The 19,177-nt window shown below is 40.4% G+C and overlaps 2 protein-coding genes across 4 annotated transcripts in view; one reads left to right on the plus strand and one right to left on the minus strand.

Moving 5' to 3' along the window:
• The window catches only part of LOC124118853 (Fanconi anemia group M protein-like), a 96,936-nt gene extending 89,587 nt beyond the window's left edge, over positions 1 to 7,349 (minus strand). For all 3 annotated transcript variants that reach the window (XR_006858541.2, XM_046481127.2, XM_046481124.2), the window contains exon 1: positions 7,205 to 7,349. The gene's annotated coding sequence lies outside the window, so the exon portion shown is untranslated. The remainder of the gene's footprint in view (positions 1 to 7,204) is intronic.
• Positions 7,350 to 7,433: 84 nt separating this feature from the next.
• On the plus strand, positions 7,434 to 12,391 carry LOC124118857 (microtubule-associated protein 10-like). The gene has a single exon (XM_046481131.2). The coding sequence runs from the start codon at positions 7,589 to 7,591 to the stop codon at positions 10,481 to 10,483; it is 2,895 nt and encodes a 964-aa protein (XP_046337087.1). The 5' UTR covers positions 7,434 to 7,588; the 3' UTR covers positions 10,484 to 12,391.
• The last annotated feature ends 6,786 nt before the right edge of the window (positions 12,392 to 19,177 follow it).

Raw genomic sequence — 19,177 nt, forward strand, 5'->3', positions numbered from 1 at the left:
AAACGCAGGAAATTTCAGTTCTTGGACACATTCAAATTAACGAGGAATAAAAACTTTTGAAAGAATATCAACATATCAGCAATGAATACAGAAGTGTTTGTAGGAGAAAGAAAAGTATTAAGAAGATGAATGTGTAACCAGTCTTGTGTCTAACATTACCGACAATAAATCATTCTAAAGGAAATTGAAGGTACTAACACAAACTTCATGTCAGACGATTAAGGATAGTATAACTCCAGGTCAGAAGACTGATTAGTTTCAACAAGTTCTTAATCTCGTTGAGTTTCCAGGGGACTCAGATAACCTGGATTCTGCAGATATTTATGAAGCTACTGTCAAGATGAAATGACATTTTAAACTCTGATATATACTGAAACAGAAGTTGTAACTGCTATAACAAGGCTGAAATGTTGAACAGTCGCTGGACGAGATGGTCTGCTTCCGAAATTTTTTATAAACTGCAGTCACATCTTAGTACCATATTTGACACTACCAGTAAAATACAGATATTTTTTATATTTTATATACTTATACTGCATTACTCCTTAAATAATTTACTGCTTGTTTTGACAGAAAGAAGAAGCTGTGTGTGGTGCAGCTGAAGAAGAAGTTGTTTCAACTAGGTGTGTGGCTAATCCCATCACAGTGCCCATGTGACCACGGGAGGAATGATGTCACTGACCATCACATTACTGCTAGATCATAACATCTGGAGATATCGTAGGGAGGCAGCTTTGCAATGGGTTGGCCACGTTCGCAAGTTAAGTATGCAAACATAAAAAATATCTAGATCTTACGAGAGTTTTTCACTTATCCTGCATTACTCCTCAATGCATCTTTATCAGACAGTACGGCAGATGGCATGCATTCAGATGTGGTCCTCAGTGACATAAACTCTCCAGTAGTTCACGACAGTCGTTGAGCGCATCATTTGCCCAGATCTGTAACTATTTCTACCAATCCTGTCCACAGATGGTACGATAGTATGAAGACGTCTCGGTATAAAGCAGCAAGAGAACTTTGCGTGTGCTAAAGTCTAGAAACTGATTTACCAAGCCAAACTGCTGGTTAGCAGAATAACCCCCCTGTCAGGCGTGCAAACACTGCATGAGTCGGTTAAGTCTGGCTTTGGACAGGAGGAGCATTTTAATGGTGATGAGGATTGCTGTGACTTTTTGGGTTGCAAACAGAAGACCAAAACAAGGAATGCCTTCGACATCTTCCAAGGTCAAGTTCCTCAGGTATTGGCTTGCAAAGACAGTGTCTGACCCCCTCAAAACAGCCTTCCATGATGGCTCTAATAGAGCAGTTACTGTGTCAAGCCGTTGTAGAGACAACAGCTCCAATCTCATGAGGATTATCAGCTCGCGGCGGATCAAGGTTGGCGATCTCATAAGCCAGAAGGATGAGAGCTTGCAACCATAAGGATATAGTGTTGCAGTTGGCTTCAGTCATTGAGGTCAGGAATATGGGAATAAAATGGCATCTCCAAGCACCATACTAAATCTTGGAGCGACGGATATAAATCACACTACACACACAAGGCAAAAAGAATGTTTCCTCGTCTTCAGTTCCCACGATCGATGACAAAGGTGGGATGGAGAAAGCCCGGTCAGTTTGTCCTGGTAACTGATTCTTGACCATAAAATCCCAGCACAGAACAAGGTGAACGACTCTGTGCGTACCATGCTCAAAGCGTACACGGGTAATGTTGAGAGCGTGCAGCTCACTAACCCTTGCCTTCGTGGCCAGTGTCAAAAAGAATATCCTTTTCTTGGTGAGGTTATAAATGATGTCGCGTGAAGAGGCTTGAACAGGGGAGCACGCAAACACCGAAGTACAACATTCAAATCCCATGCAGGAGGGCGAAACTTGACCTAATCTTCAAGGTGCAATAAGGGTAACAGCGCCTGTAGATCCAGGATCTTGGTCATTTAATAATCTTCCGGAACTGCAAACATCGAATTATGAGACACTAAATAGGTAGTAAAGGTGCTGCCTTTCAGTGGTCGCTTAGTTAGCAGATGAGGGGGGGGGGGGGGGGGGGGCATTTCAGCCAGGAATTGAGGCGACGCAGTAGTGGGGTTATGATCCTTTCTTTTACAAAAGGTTCCGTAGGATCACCACCTATCATCACAAAGGTCACGGGTTGAAGGTCTATGTGACATAGCAATAGCCTTAACTGCATGTGCCGAATACCCTTTTGCACCTAGGCTCTCTTAAAATGAGTCAGGTGTGCCGATAAAACTGGCGTTGGGTGTGGTAACCTTCTGTGCGGATGGATGAGTAGGTTGAACCCCCCCAGTAGAGGTAGTGGATCGCTTCTTGCCTTTTGCCATCCAGCAAGATAGGATCACAAATCAGAGTGAGTGAGTGAGTATGGTTTAACGCCGCTTTTAGCAATATTCCAGCAATATCACGGCGGGGGACACCAGAAATGGGCTTCACACATTGTACCCATGTCGGGAATCGAACCCGGGTCTTCTGCGTGACGAGCGAACGCTTTAACCACTAGGCTACCCGACCGCCCCCACAAATCAGAATGAGGCTCATGGTACTTTCCAAGGAATGCTGAATGTGTCTATCACCCCAAGCCTGTGAGTCTGGGATCGGGGAGACATAATTGTGATCTGGTAGTTCTGGCAAGGTGCGAAGAGGTAGATGTTGGGATGACCTGGGTGCAGACATATGGGATGAAACACCTCGGGATAGAGCTTCCATTCCGTTCGAGCTACCCTGTCTGGCCTGGATAGAGCATCTGCCAGAACGTTCCGACATTTGGGAATGTGCTGGACCAGAAAACTTAAGCCCAGTCGATCTACCAGATGGAAGAACCGGAACGTCTGTTGGAGGAAGGAGTGAGAGTGTGTTGGCCCCTGTTTGCACAGGCACCAGACCACCATGACGTTGCTGGTGGAGATGGTGAGTGTACCGGAGGTGAACCCGCAAATGTGATATCGCCAAATGAGGTACTTGATGTGCCAAGTGTGCTGGACCACAGCCCTGAGGTCAGCTGGTCCTCCAAATGCAACAGGAGGATGCAACTGTAGTCGACCACAGCTCGTCACGTCCTGGGCTGACGTGAGCAAACCCAGGCGCACTTGCTATTGACAAAGTGTAAGTGGCTTTTGAAGAGGGGGGGGGGGGGGGGGGGGCAGATTTTAGATCAGGCTATTTACAAGGCTGTAAAGTTGAAAAGTCAACTTCAGGAGGGTCTCTGATTTTGTTGTGGCTTGAAGATATATGGAAAATTGTGTTTGTCAGCAAACCAATGCCCAATCCCATGTAGACGAAATAAATGTGCTGTATCAAGTAGATAAGGGTATTCTGCTGGAGACTAGGTGCAAGCTCCACTCACAGCCAATTCTCTGTGAAGTGTGGCAGACAGACAAGTGGAGTTTCCAAGTTCTGTGTAGAATGTGTGGCGCGGCGGTGTAGGCGCATTTTGATCTCCATGATATTTGTGACATCTGGTCCTGTCATGTGAACGATGATCCTGAGAGGTGGGTACCCGGTAGCATATGATAATTCTGTAAAACATTCATGTCTATCAGAAGCCACATGAAACAAATCCTATGAGAGTTCACAGAACCCTTGCCATGAGGCCAGGCGCTGCCAAGGGCTTGAGGAGAAAGTTGGACCTCCATTGTATGAAAGCAAATCACGTCTTCAGCAACTGCTCTGATCTCGTGAGGGTTGTTGGCCCTGGGGGAATCCAATCCAGTGGTTTCATAAGCATGTAACTACATGAGAGCATGTAACCACAAGGCGATCGTGTTACGGCTAACTTCTGTCTGCAAGGTGAACTCGGGTGTGTGCCATGTCCGCCACCTTCAATGCATGGATGGGGAAATCGTCCTTCCTCAATCAATGAACCTTGAATGCTGACAATAAAGATAATATCGCAATTTCCTTGTTCAATCCTGAGACCAGATGGAGGAAGGCTTGGACCAAATAGTGTCTTGTTTATTCACGTCTGCTGGAACATGGATTGCATCATTTGCAACCAGGTGGGATCCTTATAGGGATCCTGGAGGAGCTGTTGAGGTGCCAACTGGAAGGGCAGAGGTCCGAACCCCAGAGGCACTGTGTAGCTGCTCAGGAGTACTGTCGTCTCTAGAGTAGTCACCAGCACCTGTACAGGTGAGGTGTTAACTCGATCGACGCTGGGGAGGCCGATCTTAGAGGGGTAGATGCTGGTAGGGGCTTCTAGCCTGAAGAAAATGGAGTAGTCCTGGCTGGTGGATTTGTAGCAGTCTTTGATGAGTTAGACATCTTCCTTTCAGCTTGTCTCCATGCTGGCTGCAAACGGCACTTCCGAGAGATCCTCAGGTATGCAAAAGCTACTTTTTGTAGCTGTTGAACATATATCGCTGCAGTCCAGACACAAAGGGTGGGGATCCTAGACAGACTTGTTACCGTGGCACTGAGTACTACGGTGCATAAATCTGCAATGAAGCAGACGGTGTAACCACAGTGCGTTCCCACCATAATTATGTGTGTATGTAATATTCTAAATCCAAGAACACGAGGGTTAAAGGATAACATTACGCAAAGGGAGGTGAATAAAACACTTTAATAACCATAGAGAAGCATAGGCACAACAATGTATAAGAAGTACCGAGCAACAGAAGGAAGTACCGAGCAACAGAAAGAAGTACCGAGCAACAGAAAGAATACAAAACGCATGACAAGAGAAAACGTGACCATGAAGTGAATTCAAACTGGGTAATTGGAACAATACGCCTGGTACCTACCGTGCAAAATAGCCACCATCAAGCATTAGAAGTTAATGCAATTGCAAAAATAGTTGTTAAGACATGAAGTCACAAACCATATGAAGGATATAAATCACCAAAAAAACAAATAGTGTTAAATAACACTCGAAGGATGTCAATGGATTGTAGCTTGAGAACTCAAACAGGACTGCTCAGTCTGAGTGACAGCACTTATGGTGATGGTCCGTGATGTCACCACTTCCGCGGTTACGTGGGCACTGTGTGATGGGATTAGCCACACAACTAGTTGGAACAACTTCTTCTTCAGCTGGACCTCACACAGCTTCTTCTTTCTGTCAAAACAAGCAGTAAATGCATTAAGGAGTATTTAATTGTATCTTGCAGACTGGTGTATTCCTATCAAGCTGGTGAAAAGGAATAATCACACTTTTGCACAAGACCCGTGAAGATCCGGGTTAGAGTAGGTCTTCAGCAACCCATGCTTGCTGTAAATGGCGACTTTGCTTGTCGTAAGAGGCGACTAACGGGATCGGGTGGTCAGGCTCGCTGACTTGGTTGATGCATGTCATCAGTCCCAATTGCGTGGATCGATGTTCATGATATTAATCACTGGATTGTCTGGTCCAGACTCGATTATTAACAGACTGCCGTCATATAGCTGGAATATTGCTGAGAGCGGCGTAAAAAACAAACAAACAAATCTTATAACACAGTCACCTTTTATGGTTGCTGAAGACCTATTCTACCCCGGATCTTCAAGGGTCCTTTGCACAATGGAAACGTGAATGATGGTAATAATTATAGAGGGATAACTCTAGTAGATACGCCAGGAAATATTTTACTGTTGTTTTGAATAATAGATTATCTGTCTTTGCTGACATGTATGAAAAGGTCCCTGAAGCACAGGCTGGATTTAGGCATGGTTACTGCATGGTAGATAACATTTTCACAATACAATGTATTGTTCAAATATATCTTTCTAAACAAGGTGGAAGGTTTTAATGTCTTTCTGTTGATTTCAAAAAAGCTATTGATTCTATAAAGAGGAAACTACTTTGCTACTCTATTATGAACAATGGTGTTCATGGTTGCATATTAGTTGTGTTAAAAGACATGTACTCAAAAGTACAATGTGCTGATTATATTTCGAAAACGTCATTTTCACACTTTTTCTATTCCCTAAACAGTGTTTGTCAAGAGTGTGTTATCAGTCCTTTTTTGTTTCTATGTTTATGTTAGAACTGCATGATTGAGGATAATAATCTCAGAGGTATATTGGTTGTTTCAGAGTTTCTGGAAATACTCTTACTATTATATGCAGATGATTTATGCTTTATTGATGATTGTATAGTTGAGCTACAAAGGAAAGTTAACATTCTTGATAGCTTTTGTAAGAAATGGGGTCAACAGGTTAATTTGGATACAACAGAAGTAATGGGATTTAGAAATGGGGATATACTAAGGCATTGTGAAAAATGGTCTATTGGTGAAGTTCCAATAACAGTGACTACTTACTACAATTATCTAGGTGTTCTGTAACAGATTGTCCTGGGCAAAGTGTATAGACACATTGATTATCAAAGGTAATAAAACTCTGTTTCAGATCAAAAGGTTACAATGTAAATTCTCACAGATGCCTGTAAATAGTACTAAATACTCTATTTAACTGCTGGACACTAAAATGAAGCCTGTTATTCTGTATGGGGCAGGAGTGTGGTGCTTTCAGCAATACCCAGTATTAGAATTGTTTTATGCTAATCTCTGTAGATATGTGTTGGGGATAAGTAAATATGTCTCCAGTATTGATATTTTAGCAGAATGTGGATGTATGTAGATTATTTTCAGTTTCGGTTTTAGTGATGTATGGCTATCCCAGAACATTGGTGATAAAAATCTCTTATTGGTAGTATTCAAGAAACATTTGCGGAAACATTACGCGAATTCATACAGTTTGCACATCAGTTTTTCGATTCATACCTCAATGAAACGAAAAAATACACAGTCAATACTAAATGAAATGGGCCTATGTATGGGTCTATGGCCTAATTACCAAATAAACAGTACATATAGATTATCCTGATCTTGAAAAAAATATTCACTAGTTCATAAAAAAAACAAAAATTACAATATTTTGGTAGAATATTGTTCCAATTGTTCATGTTTTGTCTATTTCTGTCTGAGCTTGTCTTCTTATTTTTAAGGGTTACGAACTCGTTTCATTTCGCCTACGAAATTACATCTACAGCCGCCTAAAACATCACTAGATTCAGCCAGACAAAATTAATAGCATTCATCATTTCTGCCAGTTTATTCCGTCAGTTCATCCACAAAAATAATTAGTGTTTGTGATGTTTCTAATAAGTTACTGGTCATTTTCTCACGACATACTGAAATTGTAGCGCTTTTATATCGTTTTTGGTTATCAGCTGTTTTGTGTCGGCCAACATGTGTTGATATTTACTCACCTGAGTCAATAATAGTTTGAGAATTTTGTATGTAGCTAAATCTTGGAATTCATCATTATTGACACTCTTGCTAGATACGAAGCTCGCTTGGTGCATACAATAATTACTAATCGTCTTATGTTTACAAATTTTCAATAACCCGCCATCTTCTTTCAGTCTTTCTAATGAAAAGAGTTACAAAGAATGGGAGATAATTCAGGGTAGCCTCGTTCTGAGTTTGTTTGCTGTTGTCAAAGATGGAGGATATTGAGAATGTTTGGAGGATGGTGAATGATTCCCCTGATATTCCCTGAACCTGTCTGTGAAAGCCGCGCTTGGATCAAGCAACGATACATTCTACAACATTACCTCTGTTGTTCTGAGACGACAACTTAGTGATTCATCATGCCAGGACTGGAAGAATCGCTGTTCTCATTGGAGTTAGTTGTAGAAAAGTTGTATGTTCCTCATGTAACATGTCGGTTTCCCGCTATTGCATTCCGATTGCTTGACTTTCCAACGATTTTAATCAGCCACGTAGAGCCAGACTTAGCTAATACAATCAAAGCTAAGATAACGCGAGATCCTTATTACCAATTACCAGATCAGTTTGCTGAATTAAAAGACAAGCACGGAAATTTTATGGTGAAAAAGGGAAAATCATGTCTGTTCAAGATTCCCGTTGAGTGTCTGAGGATGCATTTGACTAACACACCACTTTATGTCATGGTGATTGATACATTCTCAGACACACCAAAGTTAATGGGGAATAGTGCAGTACCCCTGAATGCCCTGATGGATGATATATCGGTGGATATTGCAAAACTAGGCACTACTGTACCTTCAGTTCATGGCGACAAAGGTCTCTTTAAAGTGTACAGCTTGATGGGGAAAGAAATTGGATACTTTGTCCTGGGATTCAGGTTGCTTTGCTTAGGACCTGGGTTAATTCCACATTTACCAGAAGCTGCTTTGTCAAGTCGTGTAATAAAACAAACAGTGAAAGAAAATGAAACAGTGGAAGAAGCAATACATCCGAGTCGGATACATCAAGTTACTACTCACCATGAAGCACAACATTTGAATGAAACTCGAGACATGGGATCTATGACAGATGTTGAAAAACAAGATGCTGTTCTTCAGACCATGGAGTTTAATGACAAAGCAGTGCATGTGGCAATTTCATGTCCAGATGATAATTCACAGAAACAGAAGTGTTTGACAGCATCTACACAAACAGAAAAGCATAAAAAGGTGAAGCAAGTCTTAAATGAAAAGCAAAGCTTCATAGAACATGTGGAAGAAAAAGATGATGATGATGGAATTTTCATCAATAACATTGTATGTCCACCACCAATGTTTTACAATAGTGAATGTGACCCAAAAATCAAAATGCACAAACTCCTGCACTATGATACTATATCTGAGGATGACCTTACCATTGAAGATCTGGAAAGTGTAGATGATAAGAGGAATACTAAGGCAACATTGAAAGAGAAGAAGGGACAAGACCAGAATAAGATGACTAGTCACAGACCATCTGAAATGCAGACTGCAAAAGTACCAAGAGCTAGTGATGTTACAACTTCAAGTTCAGACATGTTCCCAATTCTAACAGCTCTTCTGAATGAGCTCACTGGAATTAGGAACTCACATTTATTGGAAGCTGTTGTAAAAGTTACACAGGGAAAGCAGCGTGGTCAACAAATCCCTACAGCTGATAAGAAACCACCAGTACCAAGGTCTACAAGCAAACGACTTGAAGAATTAAGTCAACCTAGACAACCTTTTCATAAGGCAGGTCAACTGATAAATGAAGCCATGGTACAATCCAAAATAGAAGATGAACTGACAGCTGGAAGAAGACCCTATAGACAGTGTGCTGAGCCACAGTCTCCCATTCCAAAGAACAAGGGGTGGTTGAGACAGCTACCCGAGCAAGGTGTAAAGAAGAGTCCTCTTAAGTTTGGTTTGACCCATACACAGAGACTCAGACTGGCTAAAACAAACCCAGGATGGCTAAAAACTGTAGAGAGGGAAGAAGCTGAGATGAAGAAGAAGAAAGAAAAGGTAGCAGCTGCTACCAAAGCAGATTCAGATGCTGAACTGAATGTTACTAATTTTTCTGATACTCTTACTGAAGTCAGGCGCTTGGCTGAGAAGGAACTTGAAGGGGATGAGACCCTAGACACAACTGCACTCCAGAGTGACCTAAGTCAAGATGACTCAAGAATAGCTACAGAGACAAGGAGGAATCCTGGCAGTGCAGAGAGGGGCAAAAAGTGGTTAAATAGATATGGAAAGCGTTCACCTTCACCTAAACACAGGAGCATGTCTCCCAAATACCATTCAAATTTTACGAAGAAAAAGTCAAAGGGACACGTGGAGCCAGATAGGGAAGATGATGGTAAGAAAAAAATCAGGAAGCCAAGTATGAGACATGCGATGTCAACTGAGACTGATGAAAACAGTCAAAAGAGTGATCAACAGAGTCAAAGGAGTATAGAAGTACATTTGCCCAGTGCTCACATGGATGATGATGGTGACAGTGACAGGACACTTGATGATAGAGACACTATTCCTAATGACCAACTGGAGAGTAAAAATAGGAGATTCCCTGGATTTGGCAAGGGCAATGAATCTTTCCCTGAATCAATTGATGGTCAACCAAATAAATCTTTGAGTGAAACGAGAGATGATGATCAACCACTGGAATCAACAAGGCTGTCCACAAATGTACCAAGGTTGAAAGATTCCTCTGACTATGACACTCATCAATTTATGTCAACTGAGGAGCCAGAATTACAAGGTTTGATGAGTGATGAAGATGACAGATCAGACATAATGGACAGTGGCAGGCATGGGCGCCTCTCTGGAGCTGTCGTCTCTGCAAGCATGGCATCAGTGCACAATTTTCCAGTAATGAATCCTGTTGCCTCAGAGCAATCCCCTGTGCCTGCCACTAGACGTTCAACAGTTAAGTTAGACATGGGCCCAAGTCAAGAACTTACGCCGAGGGAAGGTACTCCTCAGTCTCAAGGTAGCTCAAAACGTCCAACACCGCGACCCCGGCGACCAGCCAGATTAGGTAGAGAATCAGTGCACACAGACTCGGTGAGTTCCTACCAGCCGTCAGATCCAGATAATGCTCTGATTTCCCTCAGCAGTGATGCAAACTACTCTGATGACTTTCATCCAGTTGGCAGTGAGCTTGACGATAGTCTCACAGATATTTCTTCTCCAGACATTCTGCTGCCTAGATATATTCCATCCACAAAACTTGGATACACTATAGCATAAGCAGGATCATGTTTTTATTGGAATATTGAGTAGACTTCAAAATTAGGAGGGGGCACAGGTGACCCAGTTTCCTAAGGAGCCACATTACTCTGTGCAGAGTTCTGTTCTTTGTGCACACCAGAGACCTATGATTGGCTTGAATCACAGTTCAACCGGATTATGTTTCCAAGTTTGTCAGAGTGGTAAACATCTGAGACCTGCATCACTTCGAGCTTTCCTTCCAAATTAAGCTGAAATGCAGTGATATGACTTGAATACTGTTCAAAGCAGCATCAAACCCAACTCACTCACTCTAAATTAAGGGGGGGTCCTTGAAATCTTCTCCAATGACATTTGAATCTAGCAGCCCTCTAAATCTTTAACTTTTACTATTTATGGCATGACTAGGGATATGGATTTCATGCTCAATTTCAAACACTGTTGACATGGTTGAAGCCGAAGTTGAATAGTCATCAGTACACTTAGTCATGGTTTTAGGTGTTACAATGTTTGTGAATATTTGTTAGCATGTTTGTTTGTCATGTGTCGCCCATTCACTGGACCAATCAAAATGAAAGTTCACATACTTATAGACACACCAATTTGTTTAAGAATTGGCATATTGAAAAACCTCATCGTGGCTATTTCTCAACAGTTTATGGTTCAAAATGTTATGGAATGTGGCACGTGTGTAGTACAATGTTATAAGTAGTTGAGCTCAACATAATGTTCCTTTTTGGCAATATTTTAATATTTGACCTTTGCAATTCAACATTACTGAAAGCAGAAACATCTTATCGATATTAATCAGACATTTTATTTCAGGAACTTGTGAAGTTTGACAGATCTGTCATAAGTAGTGGGGCTCTCCTGATGTTCTTGTTCTTGAAAGTTTGTACATGTGTAGTTCATAGTGGGGTCCAACATATATGTTTAGTTTTGTTTATGGTATGTTTAATTTTGACCTTCGATTGATCTTTGCAATTTGACCATGTTACTAAATTCAATCAAACCTCACTCTGTGAACAGCATCTCCTCAGAAACAACAGTACCAGTGAAGTTGAAACTGCACATGCTTGTTCCCACCTCTGATAACACCTGAATTTCTTCAAGAGGTTTGAATCTGATTGTCAGTCTCAGCCATTTCTGCTCAAAATGTAACGTAATGCTTTTACATTATCTCAAAATACAGGGTTTTTTCTCTGTAAACATTTTCTGCAGGGTCCAGACTTGGGAAGCTAAATTTTGGCATGTATTGCTCTCCTTATGATGACATCATATTATATTCAAATCATTAGCAGTGATTAGGATTTGACTTCTTTTACTGAAACATACAACTAAAAAAATACAATTACAAATTTTTTCTCCTTAGGTTTGTAATAAGGCTTGAGTTGAAATTTTGTGTAAACATGTTCAATTTTACTGTTGAGTATTGCAACACTGTTCTACAATAGTACATTCATTCTTGCAGATTTGGAAACATTGTGGATAGTTACTTGTAGAAAATATTTGATTAGCAATGCTGACATTAGTTACTACTTTTTGTAAGGGGCTGTTTTTGTTGACATTTGAGATTGTTCACTACATATCCAAGTGGGCTGCATTGCTCGGGCACTATTTTATATGTTTGAATTTGTCCTGTCGCATCTGACATCATGTCTTTATTCATGCTTCATAGCTTTACTTTTGTTGATCATGTTGATGTATTAAATAATATACTGATGAAAACTTTATAACAGTGATAACATGATCATGAGTATAAGGACACCCTCCCCCCAATACCCACTTGAAAGCCTGATATTCCACTATAGTCTGGAAGGTAATTTAAGGTACCAACGTTTACTACAATATCTGAAAGACTATCGGACCTACTCCAGTCAAAGTTGGTATGAGATTATTAAACAGTCATACACAACTGGATATTACATTTAAAGACAATCGGTGCATGAATAAAAAATCTGTCTATTTAGCTATCACTATATTTCATCGACAACCAGACCTGTTCGTCACGGGTGGAACGAGCATTCATTGAAACAGCCATCTGCATAATGCTACCCCTGCATCACAGGGCCATATGACACAGTTGAACCAATCAACTCAACTCGAAAGGGTGCACGGGAATCACGCACGCACGAATAGGGGGTAGCGTTGGGCGTCCCGAGTAGGTCCGATAGTTTTTCAGATATTGTAGTAAACGTCAGTACCTTAAATTACCTTCCAGACTATAGGTCGCAGGATACCTTTTTTATTTATTGTGTAACTTGAATATTCTGAGAGTGAGCTTGTGATAATATGTGTTTCAATAAATGAAAAGATTGTGATAACTTAGAAACCATATTCCTTTATCAAAGGACCATGAACATAATCAATTTAGGTTAGTTTTGAATGGAAGACCATTGATTTGTCAGACAGTAGTATTTGTCATTCATTTTCATGCCATATGACACACCCTCCTGTGTCTTGTATACATGTTGTTTGTAGCTGTGCCTCCCACATCACTCATGTCAAAGTATCGCAGTGGATCAGAAACAATTATCTAGTTCTCCTGGTTATCAGTTTGATCCTAGTTACTATCACTGATCACAGTCATTGACTTGCTACACATGGTAAACAATGCATCAATCACAGGGTTACTTTAGGTACAGGTATTCAGAATAATTAACACCTTTGTCATGACATACGCCACTGGTATTAGAGTTGATGTTAATTTGAGGCATAGCAAGTTTACACTGTTAGCATGGTAAGACAAACAATCATTCATGAACACATATATTGTGTTTATGGGAATATTTAACTTGATCATATAATGGATAGTATTAGTCCAATGAACTTGGTATCACAATCTGATAAATATGCAAATGAAGTCACCTTGTAGGAACTACTTTCAAGCCCCATACATTGATGCAGCGCCTTCTTACTCAATAACCTATTGACAACATTCCCAGTATGTCGCTGGGCTTCTGTAGACAAACAAAGATGCAAGTCATTTGGCAGTATCTGGTAAGTTGGGCAATTTACTCGATCTTTGTGTTCCTACAGTTTCTACAGCTCTCCACTGAGGGAAATTACGTCTTAAACATCCATTATTGTAAGATTGACATTTTGTCATAGAGACCTAGCCTCGCCAAAGGCTCAATTTTCATTCCTTGCATATATTTACGATATGAAAAACATACTCTGCTCATAATCTCTATATAATTGCTTATACGTGATTATAGAATGTTTGTTCATTGACAGATTTATTGATTGTCCCCTTATTAATTCCACTATTAGTCACATCAGTATGATAATGATTGATGGTTATGAGGGTCTTCTGCATAACTTGTAGATACGCACCAGTTTCAGTGCTGTGCACATGTTTCACCTGCTGTGTGTGGACAAGACAAGGGTAATGTGGTGTGCGACAGTGAATACTGATGTGTATTTCATGGTATACCATGTACATCAAGGCTGACACTCTACTTACATCTTTTAGCATTTTGTAGGAGTAATATGAATTGGTTTCTTTTGTTAGGCTAAAAATAATAAAAGAATTGGTTCTTTGGCAATGACTTTTGAAAATATTGTGCGGGTGGGTGGCAGCGCTTTTTTTTTTTTTGCTTTTCAAACTAGTATGTATCCAAATATACAGTTGTGCACCATCAACCTGGGAAAGGGCCTCCCTACATAAACAAGCATACAAACTCATATTGCCGCCATGACCATAACACGAGCTGCGCAGGAAAGCAGTGTGCATGTAAAGGGAAGTAACTGTGCGCTATATTGGATTGCATTGTTGTTAAGTATTAGGATTTTAATATTTCTTTTAAAATGGAAATAAAAAATAAACATGTGGCAGACTTTATGATGATGCGGGCGGTGCCTGAGAACCAAGACTATTATTTTTTTTAGCCTTATTTTTCATCTTTTTTAGTTTTAAGAACTACTGTGTCCAAAAAGCACAGAGCAGGTTTATTGTTGTATTTATAATAGGGCTGGTACAAGTCCAAGTTTACTATCCACATACCTGATCCCCTATTACCAAACCCTACCTGGGTACCCACTGTAGGTCTCAAGAGTTGGCAACAAAATGTCTGAGTAGAAACATTTTTGCCGGAGCCCTGGCTAAAACTATTTAGATACACGGATAAAATGATCTGATCATGCTGAAGTTGACTGAAGCTCTATTTTCACTCAAACATAAAGTCAGAAGGAGTGCATGCTTATTCAGAAAGAAATGCGAATATTAGAGACTTGCAGTGTAACCATGGAGTTACAGTTGTAGTCAGTAAACAATATATAACAGGTCCTGATAGCCTTTGGGTACCCAGGACCCACTCAGGACCCACTCAGGACCCACCCAACCTGAGTTGCCCGTACCAGCCCTAATTTATACCATCATATTCTACAAATGTATTTAAATAATAACAATGTAAATACAAGCATTTTTTTTACATGTTTGTATATAGACTAAAACATGTAAACTGGAAATATATATTATTATCAAAGCATGAAGTGGTTTTTTTATTACTGTTTTGGTGCACTGTTGCAGCTGGGTTTTTTATCAAAACTAATGGCCTATAGTCATGGGATGATTGCATCGATGAATCATGATTTATAACTTTCATGATACAAGTATGGATCACAGTCACACAGTAAACAATATCAAATTGTACCTGAAATGCTTGCTTTAATAACTGTTTCACCAAACACTAATCAGTAGTGAAACATACATATTGTCATCTACTGCGCTATACATACGTACTTGACACTGCCAACTGTAAATCAACAGTGTGCCAGGTATTTGGCCATCCAGTTTTTTAAAAAGGATGGCTCACGCACCACAGATAAGAGCAAATGCAAGTATCGTGATACGTATCGGATAGTGAGCAAGTATGGGATGGCACAGCTGATGTATCGTCCCAGCTCTAGTGGAGTGGAGTTCCTGTGTAAAACTACTTGTAAAAGAAACCATGTAGTAAAATGACAAAAACAGATAATCAAACTTGTAATAAAACACATTGTTGTTTGAAGCGACGACTTAATATCAGACTACAGTCAGAGCTACTAACATCACCTCTTGGAGGACCTTGAACTGTTGAAATAGACCAGGATATCTGCATTGTGGGATTGTAAAGATACTCAACATGCTACAGCATTACTACTGTACCATGGTATAGCTACTGCAATAGTTAAGATACTCAACATGCTACAGCATTACTACTGTAAAATGGTATAGCTACTACAATAGTTAAGATGCTCAACATGCTACAGCATTACTACTGTAAAATGGTATAGCTACTGCAATAGTTAAGATGCTCAACATGCTACAGCATTACTACTGTAAAATGGTATAGCTACTGCAATAGTTAAGATGCTCAACATGCTACAGCATTACTACTGTAAAATGGTATAGGTACTACAATAGTTAAGATGCTCAACATGCTACAGCATTACTACTGTAAAATGGTATAGCTACTACAATAGTTAAGATGCTCAACATGCTACAGCATTACTACTGTAAAATGGTGTAGCTACTGCAATAGTTAAGATGCTCAACATGCTACAGCATTACTACTGTAAAATGGTATAGCTACTACAATAGTTAAGATGCTCAACATGCTACAGCATTACTACTGTAAAATGGTATAGCTACTGCAATAGTTAAGATGCTCACAATAGTGGCCATGGAAATGGAAAAAAACATCAGTTCAATTCAAGGAACTGCATTGTTGACAAAATGTGTCTTTTTTTAACATCTTAAAACCACAGGGTCTGTGGAGCCTTAACTTTGGATGGCAGTTATCGGAAGTAATGTCTCTTAACATTGAGAATTCCCATCAATGTGGTATATGGTATAAATAAAGATCAAATATGTTTCTTTATCTATCATGAAACTTCATATGCTGTAAGCATATTAAGTATGTGGTATCTACTATTAAAAACACCTAGTATGACCTTTGACATGCACATGCCCCCGTGATTCTGAATCAAGTTCTACTTCATATTGTGACACCTGAAACCAAACAAGCCTATGAATCTAACCCTTTGCATAGAAGAAGCCATCAATGGTGTCTCTAAAAGTCATTAGTTTAGTCTCGGCCACATCTGCATGAATTATTGTGAAGTTTTGGCCATCTACTCAGACAGTTAAATGTATTAATGTGCCAAACATATGAAATATGATACAGCTTGACCATCTAAAAAAAAGCATGTACCCCCCCCCCCCCCCCCCCCCAAAGTAAATGACCAGTCTCTTATTTTGGCAAATTGGTGGTTTATCTGGAAAGGAAATTGTTATGCTAACACTTTGATGGTGGATGTCCTAGAACCTGATCAGCAACATTCGTGAGACAATACATGGACCTAGCTGACTGACCAGCAACATTCGTGAGACAATACATGGACCTAGCTGACTGACCAGCAACATTCGTGAGACAATACATGGACCTCGCTGACTGATCAGCAACATTCGTGAGACAAAACATGGACCTAGCTGACTGACCAGCAACATTCGTGAGACAATACATGGACCTAGCTGACTGACCAGCAACATTCATGGGACAATACATGGACCTAGCTGACTGATCAGCAACATTCGTGAGACAATACATGGAGCTCGCTGACTGATCAGCAATATTCATGAGACAATACATGGACCTAGCTGACTGACCAGCAACATTCGTGAGACAATACATGGACCTAGCTAACTGACCAGCAACATTCATGAGACAATACATGGACCTAACTGACTGATCAGCAACATTCGTGAGACAATACATGGACCTAGCTGACTGACCAGCAACATTCATGAGACAATACATGGACCTCGCTGACTGATCAGCAACATTCGTGAGACAATACATGGACCTAGCTGACTGATCAGCAACATTCGTGAGACAATACATGGACCTAGCTGACTGATCAGCAACATTCATGAGACAATACATAGAGCTCGCTGACTGATCAGCAACATTCATGAGACAATACATGGACCTAGCTGACTGATCAGCAACATTCGTGAGACAATACATGGACCTAGCTGACTGACCAGCAACATTCATGAGACAATACATGGACCTAGCTGACTGATCAGCAACATTCATGTGACAATACATGGACCTAGCTGACTGATCAGCAACATTCATGAGACAATACATAGAGCTCGCTGACTGATCAGCAACATTCATGAGACAATACATGGACCTAGCTGACTGATCAGCAACATTCATGAGACAATACATAGAGCTCGCTGACTGATCAGCAACATTCGTGGGACAATACATGGACCTAGCTGACTGATCAGCAACATTCGTGAGACAATACATGGACCTAGCTGACTGACCAGCAACATTCGTGAGACAATACATGGACCTAGCTGACTGACCAGCAACATTCGTGAGACAATACATGGACCTAGCTGACTGATCAGCAACATTCGTGAGACAATACATGGACCTAGCTGACTGATCAGCAACATTTGTGAGACAATACATGGACCTCGCTGACTGATCAGCAACATTCGTGAGACAATACATGGACCTAGCTGACTGATCGGCAACATTCATGAGATAATACATAGAGCTCGCTGACTGATCAGCAACATTCGTGAGACAATACATGGACCTAGCTGACTGATCAGCATATGTCTACTTACAGTAGAGACAAAGATGGTGTGGTTGTGTATTGACGTCATGTTAGAAGTGAAGTAAATGATGAAAAGTTGAGGTGAAATTGGGTTTAACGTCGCGTCCAAGATTACTGCACTTATATAGCGACATGCATGCACGTGTGTGTATGTGGCTGCTTGTACTCGTCCGGACTGATGCCGATTTATGGTGCGAGCACGTCTTTTGGTATGACATGGCCGGGGATCGAACCCTGGACCTTCTGCTCTACCACTTGATGATAAAAAGAAGGTTGGAAACATTCTAGTGAAATAAGTGATAAGTAGACATGTTTGCTACAGTCCCGTGAGGTGACTCTATTTCACCTATATGATCTAATACTGCAATCAGTGTTGAGACATAAGGCTTTCCGGCTCTACATGTTTATTTACTTATTCCAGATCATATTTGAACAACATTTTACATCTTCCAGCATAACAAATAAGTGGAAAAAATTGACAAGAACTTAATTTGTGATAATGATACAGAATAAAATCCACTGAAGTTAAAATATAAACCCAAGAAGCAGTTTGTGGGTCCTCACAGACCAGGTACACTGTAGAACAGCCAATAGGAAACATCAGACTTATGTTTGCAACACCAAACACAGGAAATACTGATCACAAATGTTTCAGGATTCAGTGTACTGCGGGTTCATTTGGGTATTGCATGTGTGTCTCATGTATACTACTCACAAGAAGTTTAAGAACACCTTATGTTCTGCATATCACCATAATTAATCTGTCATTGCTGGTGGATTTTGCAACAGAAAACCTTCCAAATGTCGGTGTTCTTTAACTTCTTTTGAGCAGTATACATTAAGCATATCTTTTAGATTACAACATAATAAGGTAGTCAATAAAAGCTCCACGTCTTTGAGTGAAATTTACAAGTCAGTGTCCTGAACATAGCCAAGTTCTTATTGAACAACGTGTTTATTACAATTGAGGTGATGTTTCTGTGTAGATTCCTTTATCTACATGATCACCTGTAATAATGAGGTTGTATATCCATAAGAACGTGTCCTTGCTCTAGCCCTAGTCGACTGACAGAAGCACACAGCTGAAGT

Source organism: Haliotis rufescens, unplaced genomic scaffold (assembly GCF_023055435.1).
Source record: "Haliotis rufescens isolate VD_foot unplaced genomic scaffold, xgHalRufe1.0.p SCAF_3, whole genome shotgun sequence".
Classification (NCBI taxonomy): domain Eukaryota; kingdom Metazoa; phylum Mollusca; class Gastropoda; order Lepetellida; family Haliotidae; genus Haliotis; species Haliotis rufescens.